Source organism: Gossypium raimondii, chromosome 5, assembly GCF_025698545.1.
Source record: "Gossypium raimondii isolate GPD5lz chromosome 5, ASM2569854v1, whole genome shotgun sequence".
Lineage (NCBI taxonomy): Eukaryota > Viridiplantae > Streptophyta > Magnoliopsida > Malvales > Malvaceae > Gossypium > Gossypium raimondii.
This window is the reverse complement of record NC_068569.1, coordinates 15572169-15598895: the sequence shown is the minus strand read 5'-3', so window position 1 is coordinate 15598895 and position 26727 is coordinate 15572169. Positions and strand designations below refer to the sequence as shown.

At 34.0% G+C, this 26727-nt stretch overlaps 6 protein-coding genes across 10 annotated transcripts; 2 read left to right on the top strand and 4 right to left on the bottom strand.

Moving 5' to 3' along the window:
* Positions 1-1840: 1840 nt before the first annotated feature.
* On the top strand, positions 1841-5231 carry LOC105769035 (inositol-pentakisphosphate 2-kinase). The gene is made up of 8 exons (XM_012589407.2): positions 1841-2053; positions 2136-2256; positions 2447-2650; positions 2750-2897; positions 3449-3489; positions 3610-3720; positions 3886-4482; positions 4822-5231. The coding sequence occupies exons 2-8, from the start codon at positions 2152-2154 to the stop codon at positions 5035-5037; spliced, it is 1422 nt and encodes a 473-aa protein (XP_012444861.1). The 5' UTR covers positions 1841-2053; positions 2136-2151; the 3' UTR covers positions 5038-5231.
* Positions 5232-6837: 1606 nt separating this feature from the next.
* Positions 6838-7822, top strand: LOC128041302 (uncharacterized). Its single transcript, XM_052631104.1, has 2 exons — positions 6838-7003; positions 7241-7822. The coding sequence occupies exons 1-2, from the start codon at positions 6857-6859 to the stop codon at positions 7589-7591; spliced, it is 498 nt and encodes a 165-aa protein (XP_052487064.1). The 5' UTR covers positions 6838-6856; the 3' UTR covers positions 7592-7822.
* A 1432-nt stretch (positions 7823-9254) lies between these two features.
* Positions 9255-11190, bottom strand: LOC105769038 (bifunctional dihydrofolate reductase-thymidylate synthase-like). Of its 2 annotated transcripts, XM_012589415.2 has the most exons (4): positions 11049-11190; positions 10466-10591; positions 9864-10372; positions 9255-9783 (listed from the first exon to the last, which is right to left on the bottom strand). In XM_012589415.2, the coding sequence occupies exons 2-4, from the start codon at positions 10502-10504 to the stop codon at positions 9528-9530; spliced, it is 804 nt and encodes a 267-aa protein (XP_012444869.1). In that variant the 5' UTR covers positions 10505-10591; positions 11049-11190; the 3' UTR covers positions 9255-9527. The 2 variants fall into 2 exon arrangements, with proteins under 2 accessions (XP_012444869.1, XP_012444868.1); XM_012589414.2 differs by lacking the exon at positions 11049-11190 and having other exon boundaries at positions 10466-10720.
* LOC105769034 (phosphatidylinositol/phosphatidylcholine transfer protein SFH8) lies at positions 10917-15331 on the bottom strand. Its single transcript, XM_012589403.2, has 14 exons — positions 14881-15331; positions 14464-14758; positions 14262-14361; positions 13806-14072; positions 13609-13686; positions 13391-13492; positions 13244-13293; positions 13052-13151; positions 12847-12945; positions 12618-12731; positions 12227-12359; positions 11741-12132; positions 11405-11479; positions 10917-11304 (listed from the first exon to the last, which is right to left on the bottom strand). Exons 1-14 carry the CDS (start codon positions 14912-14914, stop codon positions 11275-11277), a joined length of 1869 nt encoding a protein of 622 aa, XP_012444857.1. The 5' UTR covers positions 14915-15331; the 3' UTR covers positions 10917-11274.
* Positions 15332-16587: 1256 nt separating this feature from the next.
* LOC105769037 (bifunctional nuclease 2) lies at positions 16588-19747 on the bottom strand. Of its 4 annotated transcripts, none has more exons than XM_012589411.2 (11): positions 19506-19743; positions 18878-19216; positions 18627-18797; positions 18488-18537; positions 18329-18385; positions 18182-18247; positions 18009-18083; positions 17465-17583; positions 17254-17345; positions 16964-17028; positions 16588-16837 (listed from the first exon to the last, which is right to left on the bottom strand). In XM_012589411.2, exons 2-10 carry the CDS (start codon positions 19197-19199, stop codon positions 16967-16969), a joined length of 1014 nt encoding a protein of 337 aa, XP_012444865.1. In that variant the 5' UTR covers positions 19200-19216; positions 19506-19743; the 3' UTR covers positions 16588-16837; positions 16964-16966. The 4 variants fall into 4 exon arrangements, 2 of the variants coding, with proteins under 2 accessions (XP_012444865.1, XP_012444866.1); XM_012589412.2 differs by having other exon boundaries at positions 18911-19216; positions 19506-19742; XR_001125945.2 differs by having other exon boundaries at positions 16964-17345; positions 19506-19747.
* Positions 19748-22104: 2357 nt separating this feature from the next.
* LOC105769036 (transcription factor bHLH110) lies at positions 22105-26243 on the bottom strand. The gene is made up of 7 exons (XM_012589410.2): positions 25417-26243; positions 24399-25095; positions 23707-23841; positions 23556-23621; positions 23275-23340; positions 22694-22753; positions 22105-22568 (listed from the first exon to the last, which is right to left on the bottom strand). The coding sequence occupies exons 1-7, from the start codon at positions 25542-25544 to the stop codon at positions 22413-22415; spliced, it is 1308 nt and encodes a 435-aa protein (XP_012444864.1). The 5' UTR covers positions 25545-26243; the 3' UTR covers positions 22105-22412.
* Between the last annotated feature and the right edge of the window lie 484 nt (positions 26244-26727).

The following is a 26727-nucleotide window of genomic DNA, read 5'->3' as shown; positions in this document are numbered from 1 at the left end:
ATTTCAAAAATAGAAAAAGAAACACAATTAGAGTAAAAGCATATATGTAATTTATTATTATTGCAATAGAAAATGAATGAGACGAGTTTTTGGGAAATTTTATAGCACGCTCGGAATACACACCCAAATTTGTACCATTTCTTATCATTTTGATTCCAAAAAGAAGTCTGTTGTATAACAAACCTAAACAAATATGTTTCACTTTCTTCCTTCAAAACATAAATCTAAATCTCAAAACCCTGTGTCTTAATTCCCTTTTATCTCTTTACTCATCCAAAGTGTTTATGTATAAAAAACAAAATTCCTCTATTTTTTGACCCAAAGTTAGATAATTATCTATTGTCGGAGGACACCAATACTTTGGAATGTTCTTCCTCTTTTTTTTTTTTTTCAAAAAAGAATACACCTTTTAGCTGCTTGGCTTAGCCGAGGGAACCATTCATCTTTTTGGGCTACTCCCCTCTTAATATCCAACTATTTGGAATCAATTTTTAGGTTCTGCTTTCCACTTGGAATTTCGAATCTTACTACTCTCACCCTATCACCAACATAATTATTCTTACGTACCCAATCACAAATTTTAATTTAATTATTTCAGAGAATCGACTCTTTTTTAAAGTATAGTTTATTGGATAGTTGATACAATCCCAACAATTATAGTTATTGTCTTGAGATTTGGGTTTTATTTTCTGACTCCATGACAAGTCCCAAAGGTTCATAGAGTGAGAACACCTTAGTTGGTAGAGGGAGTATATACATGAAGGATGTGTAGATAATTAATCTGTAAAGTCACGATCGATGATTGGTGGTTCAATTCACATCACACGTGACTTCACCAATTAATCATCTACACATCCTTTAGGTATGTACTCTCTCTACCAATTATTCAAGCCTAATTATCAATGACAATTTTCTAAAACTTTAACAGTTTTACAAATTGATACATGAACTAATTAAATCAAGTTCCCATGATCCCAAATTCATAAAAATTTCAAGAAATGAGCCACATTTCATCAGTTGACCTTCACGGGATGCTCTTTGCGCATTCATCACGGGCTTTGATCTATGACTCGTGACACTTTAATGTGGTTCCTTAGTATTTGAACCAAGGTAGTTAGTACCGTACCGACAAGTATATAGTTTTTCTATTGGTATTGATATGTACTGGTATCGATCTTTTTGTTGTATCGTTTTGGGTTTATTACTATTTTTTAAAAACATTAGACATATGAATATTTAATGCATTTACAAATATCAAATAACGAGGTTAAATAAATCTCAAATAAAAATACTCATCAAAAATGAAATTTTGGTTGAGGTGGTAAATAAAAGATTTTAAAAACATTAGTGGCATAAGTTCAAATCGACCATATGTATATTTTAAGATAAAAATACTAATTAATTATATAAAATAAATTTTAATAAGCTTTACGAATGCAATATGATTAAATAAACACAAAATAAAATAATAAAAAAAATATTTGATAAAGCATGCATATAATAATTTATAATTAAAGAAATTCAAAATAAATATTAAAAAAATGAAATATTTTGCTACATATTGGTAGACTATATTTCAGGCGATACAATCGATACTAACCGGAATTTACGCCATAACTAAACGTAAAGTTTGTTGTTTTACTAGCATGATCTGAACAGTTCCAAGGAAGTAAATTATCCCTTCTTTTTTACAAAATGACACGTATACCCCGCTCGCTCATTTACGCATACGTAACAACGTTGCGTTTCCCAATACTTTACCTCAATACACCTACAAATTTAATTTTGTCTTTTAGTCAACGAAAATCCGAGAGAAAGTCTATCTCTTTTCCATTACAAGTAAAACTAAAAAGCCAGCTGTGGGTTTATCACTCTCCCCTACCTTTTTTTCCTTTTATAAAAAATCAAAGCCGAAGAAGATTTCTCCAACGCCTTCTTTTTTCACTTCTCAATCCATTTTCACATTTCCGATAGTTTCGGCTGCGATTTTCTCAATTCTTTAGAGATTTTAACTTAATTTACAATCTACATTGTTCTTCGATATCCCGATCTGGTATTCAGAGCTTTTCAATTCTGTTTTTTTCTTTGAGTTTTTTTCCCATTTGGCTTTAGCTTCTGTTTTGGTGAATGAATAGCAGCCGCCGTAGATAAATGGAGAAAGTGATTTTAGAGGAAAAGGATGCAGTTGATTGGATCTATAGAGGAGAAGGAGCTGCTAATCTTATTCTCGCTTACACTGGATCGTCTCCCGCATTTGTAAGTACTTCAACTGATTCTTTTTTCTCGGAGCTTTAAATTTAGTCCATTGAAATTTCGAATTTGAAGGGGGTGGAGTATAAAATTCAATTTGTGAATATTCATGCTTGCTTGCTTCTTCTTCTTCTTCTTCTTCTTCTTCTTCTTCTTTTCTTTTTGGATTTTTTTTTGATAAAATAATTATTATAAGATTGGGAAAGTGCTGCGAATACAAAAGTCGCAACGGAACGGCAACAGTGGCGTGAAAGAAGGCAGAGCTTTAACAACGCATGAACGGCTTCTTTGGCGAGAAAATAAGGAGCTAACGGCGTCGTCAAACAGAGAGATTCTAGAACAGCTTTACGTCAAACATGTTATGATCCCATTGTTAGGCCCAAAACATGTCGATGTTGGGGTATTTATTTATGTTCTAGTTATTATAATTCTGATTTAGTTAATTTGGTTCGATGAGCTTTGTAATCGCTTTTGGATTTTGGTCTTTTGACTTTGGCAGATTCGTGTTCTTGTTACTAAGGAATTCCTTAAGTCCGTTGAGAAGAATGTGACTTGTCACCGGCCTGCTTGGCGAGTTCACTCATCCCAGGTTGATGTAAATCGTGATTCTGTGCTAATCTTATCTGATCATTCGATCTTTCCCGATGGTAATTTGACCTTCTGCTGGTCTCATGTTGTACTTATCAATGTGAAGGGATGATATCTTCTTTGTCACTCTTATAGACTGAGGAAGGCATGACTATGTAATCCTATCCAGCTGAGCTTAATTGAATAGTTTTATAGCTTCCTTCCATCTTATCATTGTGAGGGCAAAGTACTACTAGAGGACTTTTACTAGAATGCAGATGACAAAATGTTTTCCTGCTATAGGTTTGGAAGTAAGGGAAGGATTAGGAAGTGGCTCTCAGTGTGTAATCTGTTTGGAAATTTATAGATCTTATGTTACTTTGTGCAGACTGGAAGTAGGTAAAGGACTGGGAAGTAGCTCTCACTGAGTAATTGATGTGGGAAATATTCAACAATTTGGGAAGACTAAAAGACATGCTTGCAGTCTTCATCATTTTTGTTTTCCTAGAACTTAGCTCATATGCCGGAGTATTAGTTAAATCTAAGTAAAGATGAACCTAGATTAAAATTAGTTTAAATATAGCAAAGGTTCCGTTTGTTTTTTATATGGTTGTACTTTCTTTTATTTCAGGTAATCTTAAAGGTGAACCATGTATAACTGTTGAGATAAAGGTAGATTTCTTCGTATGCCCTTTTTCCTCAATTTCTTTGTGTAATCAACTGTCTTTTTGGCGTGTTCTTCATTTTCATTTGCTTCACCAAGTTTTAACTTCAATTGTTTCGATGAAGTAGCCCAAATGTGGATTTCTCCCATTTTCAAGATTCATAACTGAAGAAAATGCTGTTAAGAGAAATGTAGTTCGGTTTAGAATGCACCAAGCACTGAAGTTGCATAATCAAGAGGTAACTTTATGTATCTTCATATTAGTAGGGGGTTTTTCTGGGTGCTAAGTTGTTGCTGTGTCAACATGCAAGGGAAGGGTGTCTCTTTGTAGCACTTTCTGACCCATATATTGGCCAATATGGCCATTTTGTTGAAATATCTGTGACATTTCAAAAATATTTCAGATATCAGAATATAGTGAATATAATCCGCTGGATTTATTCTCTGGATCCAGAGAAGGGATACAAAAAGCTATTGAAGCTCTGTATGCCACTCCTCAGAACAATTTCCGTGTATTTCTGAATGGTTCTATTGTATTTGGGGGTTTGGGTGGTGGCACGAACAGCACTACTGTTCAGGTTGGTGAGGCCTTTGAAGATATACTTAAGAATGTCATTCAGGCAGATAATGGCCAGCGCACAACTAGTTTTCTACAGCTTGTTGCTGAGACAATTTATATTTCTGGTGCTTTAGAACAACTTCTTGAAGTTCAGAAGCTTGATACTTATGACATTGAGGGGGCGATTCATGCTTATTACAACATAATTTCTCAACCTTGTATGGTCTGTAGAGAATTGTGTAAAGATAAATTATCATGCCGCTATACCTCTTTGCACTCCATTCCATTGGATCAAAGCTTGAAGATTGTAAAGGACTATCTGATAGCTGCAACTGCGAAGGACTGTAGTCTGATGATTAGTTTTAGACCAAAGGAAGATGGTAGACTCCCTTCTCACAATACTGTATATCTAGGATCAACTAACCAAGCTTTTGAGTGCAAGGTAGATTCCAATGCCATTTTCTTTTGACTCATACTCTATATCATTATTGCTATAGTATTGTATTAGTATCGTCATAGCATATGAAATTGATCCATCAAAATATGTTTTTGATGCATGGGTTGATTTTGAAGTCAAATTTTTGTGATTCTTTTGCATATATAATTTCCATTAGGGCCATGATAATTTGCTCAGTCCTTATAAATAAACCTATAAAAATCATTATATAGCTCTTTGTTTAACAAGAAATTCTTTTGGGCTGAAATCAAAGTCATCTATGGCAGCTTTTCTTACTTCGTTCTCATTTTACATGCATATCTTATCTAAATTGCAAATTTCTAGGTGTATTTCATTGATCTGGATCTGAAACCCTTGAAGAAAATGGAGGCTTATTACGAGTTAGATAAGAAAATTGTTAGCTGCTATTCTCAGATGGTGAAAACTGAGCATGAAACAGATAAAGCTGTTACAATAAACTCCAATGGAAGTGTACGAGATCAAAGATACGCATTAGAAGACGGTTTGTTTACTGAAGGTTGTACTGGTAAGTGCAAGTAGTTCTTATTATATGATCCCTGAACTGTTGTTGTAAAAGTAAAGGTTGCAAGGAGCCAAGATGATTAACTCGTCATTAGGCTCAAGTTCTTCCTTTCACCACTTTTTGGGGCTTTTGGATTTCCCTTGGAGAAAATAATCTCTTGTGTGTATCTTTTGCTTAAAGATTTATTTGAGTTGATATCCTTTTTGTTTTCCTTCTGGTAATTCCTCTACTTTCACAGCAGCTGTGTATTTATGGATTTATAATCAAACTTACCCATGTCTAAGGTACTACTTGGTGGCAAAGGATTTAATCCTTTTCCAATTTGTTGTACAATCCATGCAACATGGACCGCCATAAAATCAGATAACCATGTGCATCCTCTTTCCAGAGTATGGTTAGTTGATAATCTACCAAAAATGTTACTGCTATTCCTATACTTAGTCGAATAAATAAATGAATGCTCTCATGTTTTGTAAAGCTATGATATTTCTCAGCCCCTTGAAGTAAAATTCCAAGTTGTCAATAATCATCTATTCTTGCCATCGAACTTCACACCTTTTTCCTTTGCTTAGAACGAGGTAATGCATTTTATATCTTTCAGTGTTTATATTGGCATGTCTCATCAGGTTTAAGAGGGAGAGCTTTTTAACATTCCTTGGTGAAAAAATATATCAAAATGACGGAACATAAGGTAAGGGTTTGGGCTAACAGGGAAAGTGATGTGCCAACTACTCACTGCCGTTACATCTCGACTCTACATGCCAAATTATGAATCATACAGCTGGATATTGAAGTTACTGCTTTTTTTTGTGTGGCTAACTTGATTGTAATTTATGGTGATGAGAAAGAGTACTCATTGCATTAAAGTTGATGAGATGAGAGCAGAATTTTTGTTTGAAAGACCAACTAATGAATTTTGTTCTCTGATTTGTTTCTAAACCTGACCAATTTGTGTAATTTTTCCTAATTTAATGTGATAAGACTCATAGAGCAACAACTAAAATTCTCAAAAGACCTTAATTTGAGCTTTCCATCAGCTTCAATGTTACACAAAGCATTAAAAAAATTGTAATAGTTTGTATAATTGGAAAATGTAATGCGATATGTATTAAAAAAATTACAAGATTTATAAAAAATTATATAATTAAGAAATGTGTGCAACTATACAAAACATTAGAAATGTTATAATTTGTGTAATATTTTGTATAACTCGAGGGGATGGGAGCATTGAAGGGAGGACGTCTGGGTCGTAGGCAGACAAGCTTGGTCTCACATCACATGTCCACAATGGGGGAGATAGGGACGCGTGGGTAACCGTAGAAACACGGCTAAATTTGCAGTGAAAAACTCAAGGAGTCATAGGTCTGACAGTGTTCTGCAATTACAAGAAAATTTTGTTCCATCTGGTTATTCTGGCATCTCTCGGATAAACCATCCCACTGTCTGTACTCCGTACAAATGATTATTTGCTCAGTCGACTGGGAACTTTTCATAGCATGAAATCGTTAATGTCATACTGGTTGTATGATTTAGTTTTAGCAATTGAAAGAACATACATTTGTGAGCCAGGGAAACCATTCAAAACTTGTTCAACATCATCATGAGTGAAAACTCCCAAGTATGAAGGTTTCTGTTTTTTCCCTTCATGTGCGTAAACATTCCACATTTAATGAGCAAGGTGCCATTGGTAAACAATCAAACATCTTCTGACTGGCATTTACTTCTCACCAACTAATACTGTCAGTCCATTTACTTCCCAACAAAACTTCTTTTATCCAAAGCCTTAAGTAAAAAAAACAAACATATTTAGAAGACAAAAAATTTACATGTAATGAAATGAAAGTTGAGAGAGATGTAGTAATAATTTTATATATAAAAGTAAGACTGCTTGGATCCATTGAAAAAAAAAAGCTTCTTCACATTCCTAAGTCTTATACAACTTTGTTTATTGTGTCTGCTTTATTGAAAAACACCATGTCGAAGGTTTCATTCCATTCCCTTGATACCTATTTTGCTTCCTATATTTGCGCTTTTTATATATGTAATTTGATGTTTGTTCTGTGGAAGCATTTAATTTTGAACTCATCAATTCCTGCTCTGCCATTCTCTCCCTGCAGCCTGCACTGACATCCTACAGTACTTCTATTTGTCATAGGATATTATTGTTCTGAGCAGGGACAAAGTGCCATAGAATCTGACTCTTTGTTTTGGGTGTTGCAGAAAACAATCCTGTCAGTGGAGCTGCTGTGTCCAAAGTGCAGGCAGAAGGTAATGCATGTAATTTCAGAGCTAGTGGGGATAACGTCCATCACCCTCGATCCATCGAAAAATACGGTAATGGTTACCGGCGAAGCTGATCCGTTTAAGATCATTAAGAAAGTCAGGAAGTTCCGTAAACACGCATCGATCGTAAGTATAGGGGCCGCAAAAGAGGAGAAGAAGGATGAGAAGAAGGATGAGAAGAAGGATTGCCGGAAAGATGTAGTGATATACTCTCCAAAGACATGCCGGAGATGTGAAGTTTGGTACGTTGTGCATGATGATCTTTACCATCATTGTTCCATTCTGTAAAATTAAGATCCCCCCATATTCCCAATGTAAGCTTTTGTTGCATATCTAGAATTCTAGTTTCAAAATGACAAGTGCCAGAGGAACTTCATATCTTTCAAGTAGCTCTGGATAAGCATATTTAGCCTTTTTCGGTCCCTTGTATATCATAAACCTTATGATGTTTCATGGCCAACTTTTAGTATGTCTAAAAGGTTTATATTTCTTTTATCAATCATTTTATTTTCTGCAAAATACACATTTCCCGAATATAGAGATTCATCCCATTAGTTGGAATAATCCCATTAATGGTTAGAAATGGCTATGTTTATTACTCTTCTTTTAACTCTAGCTTCACATAAAAATATTAATATTAAATTATTCAACTTTTCCACACGTTACATGAATTAAAGTATAAACACCTGTGTATTTACCATATAATAGTTTAGATTTAATTGTTAAAAAAAAACTCTTTCAAATTTTATTAACGTAGTTTAAACTTTTAACAAATTAAAATCAGTTGTCCATGAAATAGGAACGTATTATTTACATTTTCATCGTGAAAGCATTTTACATCTAAATTAATAACTAAACTAACAGAAGCACTTGTTTAGTATAGTAATATTTTGAAGCTCAATTAAAATGGAACAATAATTAAATGAGGTTTGTTGTCATCTTGTATGAGCTCACAAATATTTTTAACTATAAATTTTAAAAAACAATAAAGCCATAGTAGTAATATCACAAGAAACATTGGCTTCTGATTAGAATTAGAAGAGATGTGACGGCAATGGAGTGGTCAGTTTTCATACAAATGGAGATGTGTTTAATAAATATTAATCTATGAAAGCTGTCTATTTTACTTGGATGATATCAACACGTTTGATCCATTTCCTTTTAGTAGGAAAAAGACTTTACAACATTTTAGGTGGCTATTATTATTAATGTTGCTTCCTTGCTTCTACCTACCGTTCCCGACTATATTCAGCATGAGAATGATTACTTTGAGTTTTATCATTACCAGGCTTCAATAACAGATCATTGGGCTGCCTTGCTTTTAGCTTTTTCATCCTTATGGGCTTTTATTGAGATAATGGATTACCTCTTCGGCCTTGACAGGTGGCAAAGCACCTACCTAAAACCCAAAAAAAAAGAAGAAAAGGGTTCTCCATGCAAAGGCAAAATTGCTTTTGAAGGCCTAAACTGTGATTGCTCAAACCGCAAGTAGAAAAAACATAAATAAATAACCTGCACAACCCCAAAACCGTCCCTTCACTTCTCAACCAGGCAATATACTAACACAAACTAGATTCATATAATTGAATGTGTTTGATGCAAGTAAAGCACAACAGTTCCTGCAATTCTCTTTTGAGTGAGGTGCCATTATCTTAACGCCATTTTGCTGCTCAAACATTTGTACAATATTTATGTAAAATGTAATTGTCTATACAACAAGACAACCATTGGCATTGCTTCAGAGAGAAATATAATTGAATGCTAATAAAAGGGCAGTGAATCTTTCTATTTCTCTTTACAATCATCCTAAAAACCCAATGGATCAAAGATGCAGTCTTTTCTTTTGCTCATTGATCACCAAAATCTGCATTCCCTATGGACAGGATAATCTTTGTACAAAAAAAAGAATGAATTCGATAAAGAAGAACCAACCTAAGGTACAGCAACAACATAAGTAAGTACCTTAGTTATATAAGAAGATGAAAAGATCTGCAAAGATAGACTTACATTGTACCAAATCACATCATGGACTGGGGATGATGCTCATATTTACATTTAAACCTCAGCAACAACAATAAAATGTAAGGCAAAGAGCAGTAGAGTCATAGAGAACCAAAGTTTAAGACTACCTAGGCAAATGAATTCTGCATCTAACCAGTCAAGGATCTTGCTTGCCACTTGAGATAGTTTCATGAACAAGTCTCAGTAGTATTTACTAATCGACTCATTCATCTCGTCTCTCAACAATCATCCTGGGCAAGAAACTCAAGTCTTTTACCTCATAATTATCAGTTGTCCTAGATCTAACACGAACATAAGTTGCAAATGAAAACCGGACATTATTTTCTTCCAATGGCTTCGAAGAGTACCACAGCTGGAAACAAGACGAGTCAATTGAAGGAATGAAGGTATCGCATTCAATGCTTGTCCCAATTTCAGTAATGTGAATGGCTTCGCAACCTGGAGCATTGAGTGTTTCCCTGCATTGTAAAACATCAAGACATTATCTTTCCCCAACAAATATGCAATGAAATTCAACAACTTTTACTAAAAAATCTACCTGAATATCTGGCCACCGCCAATGACAAACACCTTCTCTATTGAAAAACAATAAGGATCCTCGGCTAATAGTTCGAAAGCTGATGGAGTGCTCCCACATATTACAACATTTTCTCCAGTTGTAATATCAGAACTCTGGGAACGAGTAAGGACAACATTCAGGCGACCGGGTAAAGGTCTAAACTCAAGTGGAATACTCTCCCAGGTTTTTCTACCCATTACTACAGCATTCTTCTTCTCAGGATCTGATGTTGTCACTGTAAGTTCCTTGAAGAATTTGAGATCAGAAGGCAATCTCCATGGCAACTTGCCATCTTTCCCTATTCCCATTTCACGAGTTGCAGCCACTACGACTCGGTAATTCCTCGGGGAAGCACTGTTAGATAGGCTCCGTAGATTATCACCCGACATTACAGAAAACCCATGCTTTGCAATCTCGTTAAAACCTCTTAAAAATTGAGACCCAGAGATAAGATTGGGAAACCCATTTTTGTAACGACTCAGAAGAACCTAAAAATAAAAACGCAGATCGCGAGAACAATAAGTCAGATAATACGACGCAAGCGAAAGTGTAGAAAGGAAACCCCATATAACTATACAAACCTTGGAGAAAAGTTTGTTACTCTGCAGACGCGTCAACATTGAGAAGAAAATGAGATCCAATAACCAAAATCTTTGAACATCGGAACAAACCACCAAAAGAGTCCGACCAGAACAGTTGCTCTGCTTCTGTTTGAAACACCGACGGTCAGGGAGGGAGTCCAGCAAATATTATTGACCCTTTTTTCATTGCGATTTACATTCTTTTTGGCTTTTTTTAGAAAAAAGGAAAACTATTACACAAATATAATATTATTTACACAAAAAGGTAATTATTTATTACATTTTTTTAACACCTTAATCAATTATTAATATGTTAATAAATAATTCTTTAAACCTGATATGTATATATAGCATAAATTAACAGTGATAAACATTTTTAATATAATATATTTTAACATAAATAAAATAAATGCATTATTTATGTAGCATAAATTATTAATATGTTAATAAATAATTCTTTAAACCTGATATGTATATATAGCATAAACACAATGAACAAAAAGATATAACACAAACAATAACACAAAATATTTGTGTTACAAAACAAAACAACATTTTATACTACATTAAAATGTGCACTAACCCAACAAAAAAAATATCCATTCACCACTGCAAAACCAGCCGGTCCTAATGACACTGTTACACGCTTCTGTTTGGTATTTTTATTTACACCTCATTTCCCTTCGACTCTGATAATCTGATATATCACCCCAACAAAGCTTTCTATCCATCTTCAATATGCATGCATACACACACCACAAATATTATTGAACATTTGATCGATTCTTTTCGGTACATACATCTCATTCTCATTTGCACCAGCAAAACAGCTTCCTTCTCTGCATCATGCATGCAAACGTACAAATCATTTATCTAACTAATGAAAATTTAATCATATTGCATCAGTTCACGGTTGAATTTAATTATCTTTTGACTTACCCCAGGTTTGACTACTACTTCACTTTGTATGCGTGCAAGGAGTTCGTCCTGCCGAATTATAGCTTCATGGAGAGCCTGCTCATGTAAACAACAGTCGTCAAGAAACAAGAAAACATGCATCATTACGGAATCCTTATATCAAATAACAAACGGTGCTGTACCACTGTAGCCTTCTCTTACATCAGGCTCCGGTCATTTAGTAAAGGAGTAGAACAGTTTGGGACAAAGATCAAGACAGGCTTGAAATGCTTCTTAAGGCTACTCACAAGTAACAACCTAAGAACGCGGCATGGAAGAGATAATCTATACTCGGAGCTGGAAGCATAGAATGGTTACCTTCTTTGTAGCAATTAGTTCTGCTTCTAGCATTTCCACACGATACATAGCAGCATTCAACAACTCCTCTTTCTCATGAGGCATCTCAAATCGTTTTGATTGCAGCATCTCAATCTTCTCTTCTAGATCACCCAGCCTTCTTACAACAGATGACAGGACGTCTGCCTCAGTAAACCTTGGAGCAGGAGAAGGTGGACGAGTTTCCTCCTTGTACGTTGGTTCAATATGCTGCTCAGGAATGCTACATGTTAAATCAGTTGAACTCTTCTTTTTCATCAGATTCAATGCCATTGTTTGGATAAATGTTAAAAAAGTCAAGAAGGCAACAACTATAGCAATGATACGACCATAGATTCCTTTTGGAGTTTGCCTTTCCAGCAGCAGAGGAGTCCCTGCAATTAAAGATAGTAGGCTTCATTGAAGTAAAAAAGAAAAAAGAAAAGATAAATAAATAAAACACCTTTTAACGTAGCTCATTTTGCTAACCTTCAGAAGTATATAGAGTTTGACGTGACACTTGTTTCTCACATTCCAAATCTACAACCTTGTCAATCATGGGAACATACTCACCATACTCAGACGAACCACCACCACAGATCACCTTGCCAGCCATTCTAGCCTATACAAATATCATGGTATGTTGTTACAACTTCAAGATTGAAGAATTTATAGTCTGACACTGAAAGTGCAGTTCCACTTCTTAGGGTGTTACCATGTTATTTTATACAGTGAGCAAAGCATCCACCTATATACTCACTCTTGAATAGAAGAAAGACTATTCTGGTATTAGGTGGTCTTTTAAACTATGGATCTAGCATGTAACGAATGAAATCCTTTTATGCCACTTAAATCTGTCAAGCAATTTGCAACTATCTACCTCTTCACTAACGGGAGCCAATATTGGATGTAAATAGCTTCTAGTTTTCTTAGGGGAAGCAAGTTCTTCCACTTCAGATCCTGACTCAGCAGTAGATGTGTCACTACTCTTTATCTGATTCAGGATGAACATTTAAAAATTAGAGAATATTTGATTAAATTCTAACAATGCAAAATACAAAGCTGAGAAGGTATAATATGCACTGCAAAAGACAAATAATGAACCGTACCAAAGGATAACATGGCTTATCATAGGCAATTACCCTTCCCTCACTGTTTGAAACTGTTACAATCTGTCTGGGAAATAGTGCTTCACCACTGGCAATCATCTACATTAAGATAGCATTCATATTGCTTAAAACATGTATGGGATAACAATGAAAATGAAGGAGATTGGAAAATAACCCAATTTTATTCACATAGTGCATATTACACCTTTAATATGTTGGGGTCTTTCCAGGGACCTTTGTCTGATCTCATACAACCTCCCTGGTCAGAACAAATGCAGCTACCTCCAAGAAATTGCGGCAACTCACTAACCAAGTTCAATATATCAAAACCCTTTACTTTCCAGCACAACTAAATGTGAATTAACCCACATATCAGCAACCAAAAACATTTTATTACCTTGCTTCAATAATTTCAAGCAACTTATTCTGGTAGTTGCTACCCAGAACCTGAGAGAAATTTCAAAAATGAGGTAACTTCCAGTAACCGAGAGTCCATACTTCAACTCTAGTAAAAAACCAAATTATACAAAGATTTTGAACTTACATTGATCTTACTAGCTGTTTTAGAATCAAGAAAAGATTTGACAGCTTTCAGGCCCATTTTAAAACCCGGACCAGCGTTAATGATGAACATACGGTAAAGAGTCTGTAGAAGGGCAATCATAATAAACATTCCTGACAAATTTCTATCAATGCTGAAAACACAAGCTATATTCACAAAATATCTGAGCAGATTAATTAGCAATAGGACGAACATGCTACCTCAGGGTAGTTATCACCATCAATCTTCTGCAGCCGCCTCACAAGATCTTGTGCAGTCTTGGTAAAGTTTTTATATCCCTGAGAACAAAAATGACTGGAAGTGATCAACATGCAAATACTGTGATAGACTCTTGTTAGGCCATCATAAAATGATGTCAGGGAGGACCCTAAAATATAAGAAGCAACATAAAACATACCATGCCTTGAACATCCAAAATAGTTGTACTTGAATCTATGTGTCTCTTCGCAGCAATGGAGCAAGCCGGAAACTTAATAGCAAAACACTTCTCAAATTCCTGCACATGGTATCTTACATATCGTTCCAAAGTTGTGACTCGCATGAGCTTGTCAGGTTCAACTTTTCCTAGCAATTCAATGTAAACCGGTCTTCCTTCCTTATCCACCCCATGATAACCTTGAGGGTAGTACTTCAACACTTCATTCAACTCACTGAACTCAAAATCCTGGTTAAATCATAATAATATTAAAAAAACAAAAAACAAAAAAAGGTCAGTATTTCTCTACAAAAAAGCAGGCAACAAGTGAATAACAACTTGGAAAAAAAAGTTATACATGTCCTTAAAACTAAGGATAGAAGCAAATATCTAATGCAGTAAGTAAGTAAGAGTATTCCTGCAATAAGATGGGATCACCTCCAAAATAGTATCAGTACCAAAGTCTTTCCTCCATTGGATCATATTATCCCACATGTGCTTTGCTTTTTCGATGTCGAACTTCCTTGCTTTCAAGAATCTGCAAGAAAACCACCAAGCACAGTGCAAATAAACCAATTTTGCATCGGTAAAAATCGTTGAAGCAATCCTACATAAAAAGCATAGTGGATTTTAAACGTACCTCAGTAGCATATGATAATCGTCATGCCTAGCAGGAAGCAACTGCTCGGCTATTAATGCCTGACGGAAAGCATCAACAGTCTGCAGCTCCTCGATATCACGAAAGTCCTTAATCGAAACAGAGAGACCACTTTTCCTCCTACTACTCTTCTTCTTAAGAGAACGTTTAAACTTACTCGATGCCTTTATCGCTTTCTTCTTTAAATTCCCGATTCTAGTCCTCCTGTCATCTTCAGAGACTTCGAAATCCGATTTCCTGTCTTTCCTTTCATCATTACAAACAATACCTTCAAAACCTACAACAAGTTCATCGATATTCAGAAATATTATTAGTTCAAACGATGCAGCAAGTAACGATTAAAGAAAAAAAACTAATAAGCATGAAGCATAGACTTGGCAGCAGAAAAGTTCCACTCACAAGGCCTTGCGAAACGATCGAGCGGGCCGGACATGTTTGAAGGATCAGTCTCGTGGAAAAGTGCAACACACGATCCAGAACGTGGATACGATTGTTTAGGAAGGGAACCGAAATCAATGGGAGTAGCGAAGGAACCGAAGATTTTACCAGTGGGATCTAAAAAGGAAACGGCAGTTCGAAGAAATCGATCTTCGGGAATGACGTGGCTGCTCAGGTTTAGACGGACAAAACAAACAAAAGAGAGATAAATTAATACATAAATACATCGCAAAAAACTAAAAGGTAAAAATATTATTTATATATTAATTATCGGCGGAGCAAACGTCAAACAGGAAAGGGGCCCAGATGGGATGGGGGGACCGACTTTCTCTCCGTTTGAAAACTAAACTGGTAGTGTTAATAAACTGCTGCAGTGAGTAGATATTGTTCACGGGAATTTGCTTACGGAAAACGAGTTTCTGTCGGTGCCTTTAACTGCTTTATTCTCTCTTATGTTCTAAGTGCAGGGCAGGATATTTTTACAGTTAAAACAATCATATCAATGTCGTGCCTCAGGGCGAAGCTAAAAAATATTTTTAGTGGAGTCAAATTTAAATCGTAAATTTTGTTATAGTAAACTATTATTATTTTCAATAGTTTATATTTTTATAATTTTTAAAAATTAAATTAAATTTTTATTTTTTAAAAAAGATTAAAATAAAATTTTATTTTTATTAATTTAAAATTTTAAAAGGTCTAAACAAAAAAAATTCATTCTAAGCCCTCTAACTAGACCTGCTCGGCCTAAAGACTCCTCTAAAAGGTAGGAAAATTTGAGTAAAAATATAAACAAAAAATGGGCTTAGATAAAAAATAAAATCTATTTAGAAGACGAGTCGAATCTCAAGTAAAGCATTTTTTGTCCGAGCTTAACCTAGCTTGAATATGTAAAAAAAATTACTTTCTTTTTGCTCACTATTATGTTGTTATTATTTTTATACATTTACTTGTTAAGTTATACCTATCTTTGTGTTATTTAAGTATACATATTTTTAATTTATTTTCAATTTGTTAGAAATATTTATTTTAATATTTTAAATATTTTTTATTTATTATATTTTTAAAAATTAGAAAAAAATTAAAAATAATATAAAATTTTAATACGATTTTGGCTCAAATTTTAACGTTTTTATTTAAACCAGACTTGGGTAAAATTTTAGTCCCTTTTTTGGACTAAACCCAAACCTAATAAATAGGCCTAAAATTTTATTTAAACCCGACCCAGCCCGACTTATGAGCACCTCTACTTCTAACTACTAGATTGTGTTTTTATTAATATATTTTAATTTTCAATATTTTATAAAGTTTTAATAGTAAAATATATATTATTTATAGTGTATTTTATAAAATTAATTAACTGATCACATATATATATATAGTATTTTTAATTTGTATACAACTTGAATATTGAAAGAAAAAAAGAATCAATACTTCTAAAAAAAGTTAATTTAATTATCAATTTAAAACTACTAATAATATTATAAAAATTAAATTAAATTATAAAGAAAATAAATTGAAATATTCAAAACAGTAAAAAATGGAAAACATTATAAATATTTCTTGTTAGTTCATTAATATTAAACAACTCGGCTTTATTATATCTCTACTTTAAAATTGGATTTAATGGTAGCAGGTGAAACAAGAACCATATATGGTTAAGCGTCATCATAAACCAACGTGCTTTAACATATAATAATAATAATAATAATAATAATAATAATAATAATTGTTACCAATATTCTAACTATATCTGTACAAAGATTATTTATATACATATATATTCACGGGACTTCCCTATTCCATATAAATTGATATGAATTAATAAAAAAGGATGAGAAACAATTGCTTGCGGCCGGATCGATAGATGTCAGCTTCAACAATAACTGCTATTTACACTTGAAAACTCCAGCATAAACAACTGCAACAAATTATTACAAGTTTTGTTAAATAAAAAATAAAAAAACAGATAGGCAGAGATGATAGAGGAGACACTACCACACAATTAACTAAAGCCCCTTCAAGATTCACATATTATAAACATCACCTGTCACGTGAATTTCCTCAAGTTCCTTGCTGCCCGGAACTTATCAAGTTTGTCTCTCAAATCAGCTGTCAGAGAGCATCAGAATCATGATAAACATATTAATGATAATTAACAACAAAAAAAAAAAGCTGACAAATGAAGAGGAAGGTCCAAGCGATGCTACGATTCTAATTACACTCCAGTCTTCTTTTTAATCATAATTAGATAGATATTCTATTGGACAAAAGACAAATGGCTTAAGCCTATGTTAAACAGCAATGCAATGTCTGAGAAAGACACAGGGAGAGTACCAGCATCCTTGTAACGTTCCTGAGAAATAGCCTCATTTAAGTCGCCGACAATTTTGAACTCCTCTGAATCGAGACAAGGCTGACCACTTGGCCTGGAAAATTAATTAAGGTAAGCCGCATTCAGAGACAAGAATCTCACGCAATTTTTAATGAGTCTAATTCTATCGGTAAAGAAAACAAATGCAATCTCCAAAGGGATTCCAAGACTAACTGGTCCAGTTCGGCATGTGGTAAAACATCTGAAGCTGTGGACTGTACGGACAGCTTCCCTGATTCCATCACTCGCATTCCATCACTATATGCCAAGTACTTATTCACTTGTATAGGTACCTGCATAGCAGGTCAGGTATGGTTCAAAGGTCATCGTTCCAAAAGGCTTTCACATTCTTATGGAGAGTGTATTCAGTCCAGAAAGTAAACAAAAAAAAAAGGGCACATAATACTTTATGTAAACCATATTTCACATAACAATATCTAGTTAAATGGACAAGAAAACCAAAAGAAAGAAAGGGGAAAAGCAACCTGAGGTCAATGAGAAAGCATATGAATGCTTCTATAATCTGTACAGTGGATACAGCATTCCCGCAATCAGATCGACAACAATACAAAAACCAATTTTCCAAGGTTATACACTACTGTAGAGGGAAAAATCTAACAAGTCCTAGCATACACTTCAAGTATTGTTAATCATGAAACTGGCATAAACATTCGATCCAGTCCAAAAATCATACAAGAGACTAACATATAAAGTTTACCTTGCATCTCACAGCAATGTTGATAGCATCAGAAGGCCGAAGGTCAAAACTAACACACTCTGTTTCATCACCCACCTGTGACAACACCAAAAATGAGTCAGTGAAGACTACCCCCGAGTTAAAAGTTTCAGTAAGAGAGCAATCATATGTTTCACGCTTAAGTGCATACGTACCTTTGTTAGGTACAACTGAGCAAAATAGGCCTCATGCACCCTTTTAGTAACTCTGACAAGCTTTACCTGCAGAAGAATGAGGTATTTATCATAATAAAAATAAAATTGGTTGAAATAAGGGAATTCGGACAGGAAAAGAAATCATACCGAGTAGCCCATCTTTTCAATCATGTCCTTAACAACTTGATACATTGTAGGTCTAGGCTGGAGATAATAGCCAAAACATATGTTAGCATCCATATTCAAAACAAAACCGAGTGAGAAATCCAAATAAAACTCAACGCGGAAGTGAAAATGATATCATACAATTTGGACATTGCTCATTGCTGCCATGAGCAACACACTTGGCATCTCCACTGCATTCAAAACCACAATCCATATCAATTATGACTGGGAAGGTAATAAATGGATCCAAAAAAGACTAAGATCATGTAAGATCACATACAAACAATGATTGGGAGAAGAAGACCAGTCCCATCTTCCATCTTCAGAACAATCGCAGGATGCGGTGCATAATCTGGCAGATTTCCAGCTTGCGGATTGTTTTGAATACATCTTAAATGCCTACCATCCCTCATTTTAATTATAAATCCATCAGGTCCGCTCTTCACATGATCTACATGAAACAGTTATGAAATATATAAAAGGCACAAGTTAATTTCGAAATTAAAAGGCAGCAGCAACCATCCAACCAACCAACAATCACTGGCTTAATGAGAACCCATATACCAGCTTCAACCACAGTGGAATTAACATAATCTTCATCCTTCTCATTGAAACTCTCAGCCATGCTTCCACTCCCATCTGAAGATGAACTGAAACTACAGTGCACCATGGTCTTGCAATATCGTATTTTCAGTTTATGAGACTTCATTCCATCAATCACTCTTGTACGTCCCCATATATCACTTCTAAGCAACCTCGCCCAAGGAGAAGGCCTATTCACCATCAGCGTGTCAACCCCAACCTGTTTGCTGTGAACGGAAGGGCAAATCACCGGTCCTTGCAACGAAACCATCTTTCTCCGATCACTACCTACACCCACAATTAAAAAAAAAACTAAATGTCAGATGTCTTATATTCATAACTTGAAGTGTACTGATGAAAAAGCATTCAAATGAAATCTACAGTTCATTTTAGTTTTCTTAGTTAGAGCTCTGAATTTAAAAACTAAAACAATAAAGAAATCTTCTATATTTAAAAAGGATGGATGATCCTACGATTCAAAAACTAGTCATGATAGAATTAAAGCATAAATTAAAGTGAAACTCGATAGATAAAACTTTACACCTGGAAAGGTTTCCAAAACAGGCAACTATATTACCTATACAAAGATCAAAGAATCAAAAGCCGATCAACGATCAGAACAAAGTTATTGCGAAGCAGGAGAATCTTCGGAAGTTGAAGGACGGTCCTGATTGATTAGAATGTGGAAATGAATAAGGTTTTCGAAGATCTAAGATCTTCGAAAAGAAAGAAATAGAATGAAAATCGGAGAATGAAAGATGGAAAGAAAAAAGAGTATATAGAGTAAGCAAATGAGAGATGGACAAAAATATACATGAGATTTTCTTTTTCTTTTTTCTTTTGGATATTATTGAAACACCGCAACATCCGAAACTCTTTACCCTTATCTCAAAAAAAAAAAAACTCTTTTCGCAAATTACGCTTGTATCCCTTCTGTAGTTCTGTTCCGTGTGATTCGATTTTTTTTTTTTTAGTTTTCCTTTTCAATATAAAATTTATTTGCTTTGATAGCAAATATAAAATAAAATTATTAGCAATTTTACAGTGTTTGTTGATGATAAGTATACACAATTTTAAAATTAAGAAAAATATACAATATTATAATTTGAAAAATACTGTTTAAATTTGAATAAAATATGTCTAATTCTATAAATATATAATTTTTAAAGATGATAATATAAAATAATATTTTAAAACTTATCCTAAAAATTAAAATTTAAAATAAGTATCCACTTCCTACAAACTTTCACTAAATAAATAATATTGTATATTTACATTTTTTTTTTTGTTTTACAAATAAGTAGAAGGCATGGATTCTTCTTTTGTCGTTAATCTAGTATTCCTGAATTGTATAGATTTGTTTCTAATTATTAAAATTTCATTTGGTAGATATTTTAAACATGTTTGGTGGTATTGTGTTTGATGGAAGGGGAGAAATGAGATTTGGGATAGAACGACAAAAACGGCTGAACCGAGGCCCGAGCCTCAGAGCCACGCTTTTAAGTTGTAACAGATCAACGATGCCAGCGGCCGAAAATTTCAAGATTCTACGTGATCGCCACGTCTATACTGATTCTCTCGAACGATGTGGATAAGGCTGTCTAACAAATTCCTTTTTGAAGGGAAGTGGATAAGACGGGAGGGTAAAATCGACACCGATACAATATGTTCTTTTTTAATACAATGGATTTTTGAGATTCGAACGCGTGTTTTTATTTTTATTCATTTTTAGTAGAAAAACAAAAATATTAATGTAATCTTATTCAAATTTCAAATATATCAACAGTAGTTATAACATAGAACAATCTAGGACATATAAAAAATTATTTATCTTTAATTTTATAATATTTTCAGGAAGAAAAACAGGTTTAAACATAGTTAAAGTTACATTCCCCTAAAGGTAATGCCAATCAAATACTACACAAGTATTAAATTTAGCAATAGTTAAGTAATGAATTTGATGAAATCTGAAATATAGAGCTGTTCTGTCTCTGGTCGGAAAATCGTGGGAAGCATGGAGATTGATATTATCTGTATGATGGGTTATTCTATATAAATCCTAATTACTTGATGGAGGATTGTCTTAAATTGCACCAACGAATATTATATAAATGGAAGCGGTTCAATATGTATTTTCTTCCAACTTCATCTGGCTTTGCCCATCTGTTTATTTTTAATAAAAAAATTGTCTAGATAAAGCAAAGACACACGTGTATGAGATTGATCATTGATATTGTCGAATATGCGCGAAAGAAAATGAAAATGAGTAAACACAATTGATTTTGTTCCATCCACAAAGTTTGCATTTGTTTCTGTTTTTCCAAAGCTAAAATTGGGATTGGGTTCAGAGTATGATTTTAGGCCCATTTCGGGCAAAGTACAATACACTCTACCCCAGCCGCCCAATTAATGAACAGGTGGATGAGAAAATAATTTTATTTAACTGAATTTTTTTATTTTTTAAAAATAATTAGCAGCCTTTTTTTAGATTTTTAAATATTATTGGACACTGGGTAGCTTTTTAGAATAACAAGAGGGAAGTTAACATATAGTTAATGATAAAAACTGTATGAGACATAATAAGTGTTTTTTTTAAATCGCTTTCTCAAATAAATAAAATACATATATAATCTTATTAATATTAACATATAAGTTTATTTTTAAAAAATAGTTATTTTATTCTCTTCAATTAAGTTGATATGATTTTAATCCGTACTATCAACTCCATCTTTTCTCTTATAAAAATAGGATAAAAATTATCAATTGATGGAATTCAAAATTAGTATAATTGAAAACTTAAATATAAATCCTTTTCATACCTATACTGTAAAGTGTAACAAAATTTATACCATATAGTTTACCTAGTAAGTGGCCTACGAAAGAAACATAGGAAGATTTACTATTATTTTATATCCAATGTTTAAATTACTTATCCTCCCTTTTATATTATATATTTAAATTATTACATTCGTAATAATAATAATTAAGTTAAGATAAAGCCAGCAATATATTTCCCTTTTCAATATTTTTTCTTTCTTATAAAATAAAACATTAATTGTTTTTAAATTATTTTTAAAGTATTTTAAATGAATTTTAAGTCTTATAGATTAAAGGAATGTGTGTTAGGCAAACAAACTAATTAAGTATTGAAATTAATTATTGATAAAAACACAATGTGGAGGAAGCTCCTCTAAAGGGTACAAACTATAAATTAAATTTAAAAAAAAAAGTACAAGAATTAATGTTGTTAATGGATCAAGCTTGGTCCGTCTTGTAAGAGAGTAATTTAAACAAGATGACCAAATTTGTTCCATTGAAACCAATGCTAGCAGCACTTATTATTTCTCCTAACATACGGGATTAGAAACTAATCAGTATTTTTTTTATCATAATATATATGTGTATATATATATATATATATATATCCCAAGATTTAATAACTCTTCTCGCTTCCAAACCAGCTAGCGGCAGTTGTTTTCTAACTTCATCCGGTGAAGTTGGGGGGCGGCGGCCAAATGCCGCCCCCACCGCTCTCACTAGTCATGTAAGACATGCACGACAATGGAACTAGACATAGACCTCGGCTTCTGAGATCCGGCCTTGCTTCATCTTCTTCATTTTCGTCCTCCATCGTTGAACCCTAAACATCAGCACAAAATTTTCAAAAGTTACAGTAATTGAAATGATTTGAATACCCATTGTCCCTTAAAATGACGTGACAAAGTTATTGTTTCCATTGGCCACCGTAGATATGTTTTTTCTTACCCCTTGTTTGGATTTGGATGTTTTATTGCGAGATAACTTCATATACGGAACGCTCAGTGTCTGTCGAAAACAAATACGGTAATTATTCAGTATATACACATATTCATACGTAAACTGATCATGTTTACATGGAAAATCCAAACACCAAGATTGATTCTAACGGGATATGACTAAGTCTTTGATTTCTTAAACTCATTCCAAAGAAAGCTCATGTTGAGCTCTCTCTTTCTCTCCAGCTAGCTAGGCTGAGAACTTCTTGGGAAATCAACAATGGCTAATATTTAGTTTTAAATTGGACTCCATACCCATAGAATAAAACCCTATAAAGAACCCTAGCTAGCAGCTAGTTTTGCCTGAATAATTTAGGGTTTACTTCTAGAGAAGGTAACAGGTTGGGGGTTGCAGTAGCCCCCATAAGTGGCAGTTTCCAATGGGTCTCATATTGAGGTGGAAATAATATTTTAAAGATGTGTCAGAGAATAGGAATAGTAAAATGAATATATAACGTAAGAAATCGCAAAATTCAAGGAGAATGTTTGGGAAGTGATATTGATATATATATATATATATATATATAGTACCTCGACTTGATTTTGAAGGAATTTGATGTATCCAATAGCCTCCATTAGTACGGACGCTGTATCTGTCTGCGGTATCCTCCCACCACCACCAACGCATGCAATAAAAAAAAGTAACCTCGTCATTTTCCATCAATTACCCACTAATTAATTAAATCTAAGACTGATTATTACTAATAAATTAATTAATCTCTCTCATTAATCTTCTGTTTTCCTTTTTCTTTTCTCTATCAGCATAGCAGCTACTGGTGGTTGTTTATTATTGTGTTTCTTTCCTCTTTTACCTTGCCAAAAGGAGCTACCAGTTGTTGAAGAGCTGCAATTCTGTCTCCCAGTTTCTCTTTCCTAACCTGTTTGATGCAAACCCAAACATGATACAAGGTTGTAAAACGTGGAAATCAAGAATCAGGTCTAGTTTAATGTTCCTTAGGGCACCTTAAAGGGAGGGCATGAAGCGCGTGACTCCAAACGAGATTTCTTGGCTGTAGTTGTTGTTGGTGCTGCTGGCTTTGTTTCTGGTAAAATGCTGGGTCTCTTTGCCTCTGTTATTTCAGTGGGGAAGGGTGATGTCTTTCATGGAGTGCAAAGAGTAAAGATCAGTTGAATGATCATAAAAAAGAAGTTTTAAAAAAATAATAATAATAAAGCCATAAAGTTCTGGTAAAGATATATGCATACAACAACGATTAAAGCTGAAGGTGCCCATATATGTTTTCTTTTAGCGGGCATAGTTTTGAACAAGATAATATTCTTACTTATGAATAAAGGTTTTCAACTTTCCAATCTTTTCTTACCTTAGCATCATTTAAGAAAGTGCTCCACTAATTAATCATATTCTACTCATTATTGTGTTATTTAATGGAGTATTAGATAGTATTATTGAGATTCCAACTATACTTTTACATAGGATTATAAGATGCTTAGCACTAGTTGATCTTATATTTGATTTTTGAGTTCAATGCATGAAAGGGTGGGGAGGGAACATAAAATGCAGTGTCATACATATATACATATATATAAATCAGAGCCATGACAGTGCAGTGTTAGAAAACAATAATGTTTTGTACTTGAGGTATGGTTTGTGGTAGAAATGAATGCTGCTACAAGAAAGAATAGAGAGCACTTACTTTACTAGGGGTATAAGCTACTGGCCTCTGACTTGACTGTTGCAAATTATGGTGGTAATGAAGACCAAAAGAAGGGCTGATCTCTTTGTATATATCAAGATTATCATGATCTTCCGAAGGGTAGCTAAATCTACTGCTTCTGCTAAACCTTGCTGGGTTTAAGAGATCCAAGGCCTCCATATTATTCATGTCGAAGGAGCTTGGGATATTGGGGGAAGAAGAAGCTTGGTTCAAACTTGAAATATTTATACTAGGGTAAATCTGGCTGAAACTCCCTCTACTAGGTAAAAAGCTATTCCTAGGGATGGAACAATTCTGGGTAGTCGAGTAAAATTCCGGTCCTGTAGAAAACATTGGGAAACCAGAAGATATTGTCTTGAGCAATAGTTTCTGGCTGAGATCACTCAAATCCCTTTGCTCATTATTTTTCAAGTAGTTTGGAGGAGGCAGGTGGTGAGAATCTATGACGCTGGAGGTACTGTCGCTTAGGATATCAGTAAATTTAGTGATAGATTCTGAAAGCTCGTCCTTTATTTTAGGAAGGTGTAGGCCATGGCAAGAATGGGTAGTGAAGCTCCCTTCGTTGTTAGTCCAGCCTTGGATCATGGAACTGTTTTGAGGTGATACTAACATGTCATTTTTCAGCCTGGAATGTAAGATATCCCCATTACAACTCGGATTGAACTCACTGGAGTTCCTGCCCAAAAAAAAAATGGAAGGGAAGCAATTAGTGAGAGAGAGCAGTATCTGATGCACTGTACTTGGTGAACCGACAAGTTTTAGGAATCCAAAAACAATGCAATAAAAAGAAAATATTCTCCTGAAAAAACAAACAAATGATAAATAAGTAAAACTTAAAACAACATAATTGTGATTGATGCACATCAAATCAGAAAAAAAAAAAGGGCGATAGATTCCGGAGTTAAAGTAAATTCATAATGGCCTGTGAAGTATGAAGAGACAAACATATTTGTAGAAAGCTTAACCAGAGAGAGAGAAAGAGAAAGGTTTAACTTACAAAGCAGTAGTTGGGGTCCAAGAATGGGTGCTTGAAACTCCATAACAAGGTGAGATAGGTAAAGAAGAAGAAGACCCAAGAAGCTGGTCTTGAAGGTGGTGTTGGTGATGGGCATTTTCAGGCTCCATGATGATAATTTAAAAGAGAGCCAAAAGAAGAAAAGGGGCTTGAAAATCCCAAGGTTGAGTAATTAAAATTTTAGTTACTACACAGCTAGTTTCCAGGAATCTCTCACGCTAATCAAAGAAAACAGTTTCAGGTGACACCCACATATACACACCACCTCCTTTGCTTTTATCTAAGCAACTTTTCTCAGTTTTTTTTTTTTTTTCCTCTTTACTATTTCAAGTTTCCATCTTTAAAAGAAATAAAGAAAGAGAGAGAGAGGAGCTTCAACAATCCCCCACCCTCTCTCTTGACTTTAATTATTTATTCTTCTTTTCATCCAAACTTTTTTTGCAGCTATCCCTCAAAACAAGATTTTGCTTAAAAGAAACTCACTCCCCCACTTTTATTTATATATATAAATAAAGCTTTATTGCACTCACTGCAATTACAGGCAGATGATTAATACTTCCTCAAAGCCATGATTAAGATCCCTGCCTTCAATCCCAAGACTTTCAGCAAAGGTCTGAGGAGAGAAATGATAACACCATGCTCTCTTAGCTGCCTCTCATCTCCACATGTTCAAAGCCCCTTTATATATATCTATTGCTTCCATTGTTATCTTCTATTTATAAATTCAGCATTAATACAGTGTCCCAAAATATTATAATTTTCTACAAACATTTCCACTGGAATTTATCATATATCCTTTAAAATTCTTTCATCGATGACATGATTGGGACACCTTAACTTAAATTTCTTTTTTTTTTTTTTGTGTCTCTTTGTATTGTGATTGGTCATCTCAAAAGTACTTAACTTGCCCCTAAAATATTACTACTTCGTACAGTCACATTTAAAAGAGAAAAAAATCTTTATATATAAGTTTTGTCTGAACTTAATAATATATTTTATTTTATCGTTGGAATATAAACTAGATACATGATATGTCGGCTGTAATATTTTTTAAAAAATTCTTTTGTTTAGAATTTTAGACATGAAATTATGTTTTAGAAGTTTGGCCTACCCGATGCTGGTGGGATTGCACCTTTTTTCACTGCCATTAATGGGGTTTTGTGTGGTTGAATGAGGTCTTGTTCAGATAGAGATGTCGTCCTTTGTGATACAGAGATGATCAGATCAGACTATATTTATAGCTATGATTTTAGTGAAGACTAACCAGACTCACTGGGAATTTCCCAAGTGTGA

Bases quoted from the DNA above. Each gene is read 5' to 3' on its own strand.
- LOC105769035 (XM_012589407.2), top strand. From the start codon at position 2,152: ATGGAGAAAGTGATTTTAGAGGAAAAGGATGCAGTTGATTGGATCTAT. The intron at 3,721-3,885 runs GTAACTTTATGT...AAAATATTTCAG, and splicing joins TGAAGTTGCATAATCAAGAG to ATATCAGAATATAGTGAATA. The intron at 4,483-4,821 runs GTAGATTCCAAT...GCAAATTTCTAG, and splicing joins ACCAAGCTTTTGAGTGCAAG to GTGTATTTCATTGATCTGGA.
- LOC128041302 (XM_052631104.1), top strand. From the start codon at position 6,857: ATGAAAGTTGAGAGAGATGTAGTAATAATTTTATATATAAAAGTAAGA. The intron at 7,004-7,240 runs GTTTCATTCCAT...TGGGTGTTGCAG, and splicing joins TGAAAAACACCATGTCGAAG to AAAACAATCCTGTCAGTGGA.
- LOC105769038 (XM_012589415.2), bottom strand. From the start codon at position 10,504: ATGTTGACGCGTCTGCAGAGTAACAAACTTTTCTCCAAG. The intron at 10,373-10,465 runs GTTTGTATAGTT...TTTTATTTTTAG, and splicing joins GTAACAAACTTTTCTCCAAG to GTTCTTCTGAGTCGTTACAA. The intron at 9,784-9,863 runs GTAGATTTTTTA...TTTACAATGCAG, and splicing joins GGCGGTGGCCAGATATTCAG to GGAAACACTCAATGCTCCAG.
- LOC105769034 (XM_012589403.2), bottom strand. From the start codon at position 14,914: ATGTCCGGCCCGCTCGATCGTTTCGCAAGGCCTT. The intron at 12,732-12,846 runs GTACGGTTCATT...ATCCTGAATCAG, and splicing joins ATAAGCCATGTTATCCTTTG to ATAAAGAGTAGTGACACATC. The intron at 11,305-11,404 runs GTAAGTCAAAAG...TGCATGATGCAG, and splicing joins AAGTAGTAGTCAAACCTGGG to AGAAGGAAGCTGTTTTGCTG.
- LOC105769037 (XM_012589411.2), bottom strand. From the start codon at position 19,199: ATGGTTTCGTTGCAAGGACCGGTGATTTGCCCTTCCGTTCACAGCAAA. The intron at 17,584-18,008 runs GTAAACTTTATA...CCTGCTATGCAG, and splicing joins ACATTGCTGTGAGATGCAAG to GTACCTATACAAGTGAATAA. The intron at 17,346-17,464 runs GTTAGTCTTGGA...TTAATTTTCCAG, and splicing joins CCACATGCCGAACTGGACCA to GCCAAGTGGTCAGCCTTGTC.
- LOC105769036 (XM_012589410.2), bottom strand. From the start codon at position 25,544: ATGGAGCCTGAAAATGCCCATCACCAACACCACCTTCAAGACCAGCTT. The intron at 25,096-25,416 runs GTAAGTTAAACC...TTTTTTGGGCAG, and splicing joins TGGACCCCAACTACTGCTTT to GAACTCCAGTGAGTTCAATC. The intron at 23,622-23,706 runs GTGCCCTAAGGA...TGCATCAAACAG, and splicing joins CTTCATGCCCTCCCTTTAAG to GTTAGGAAAGAGAAACTGGG.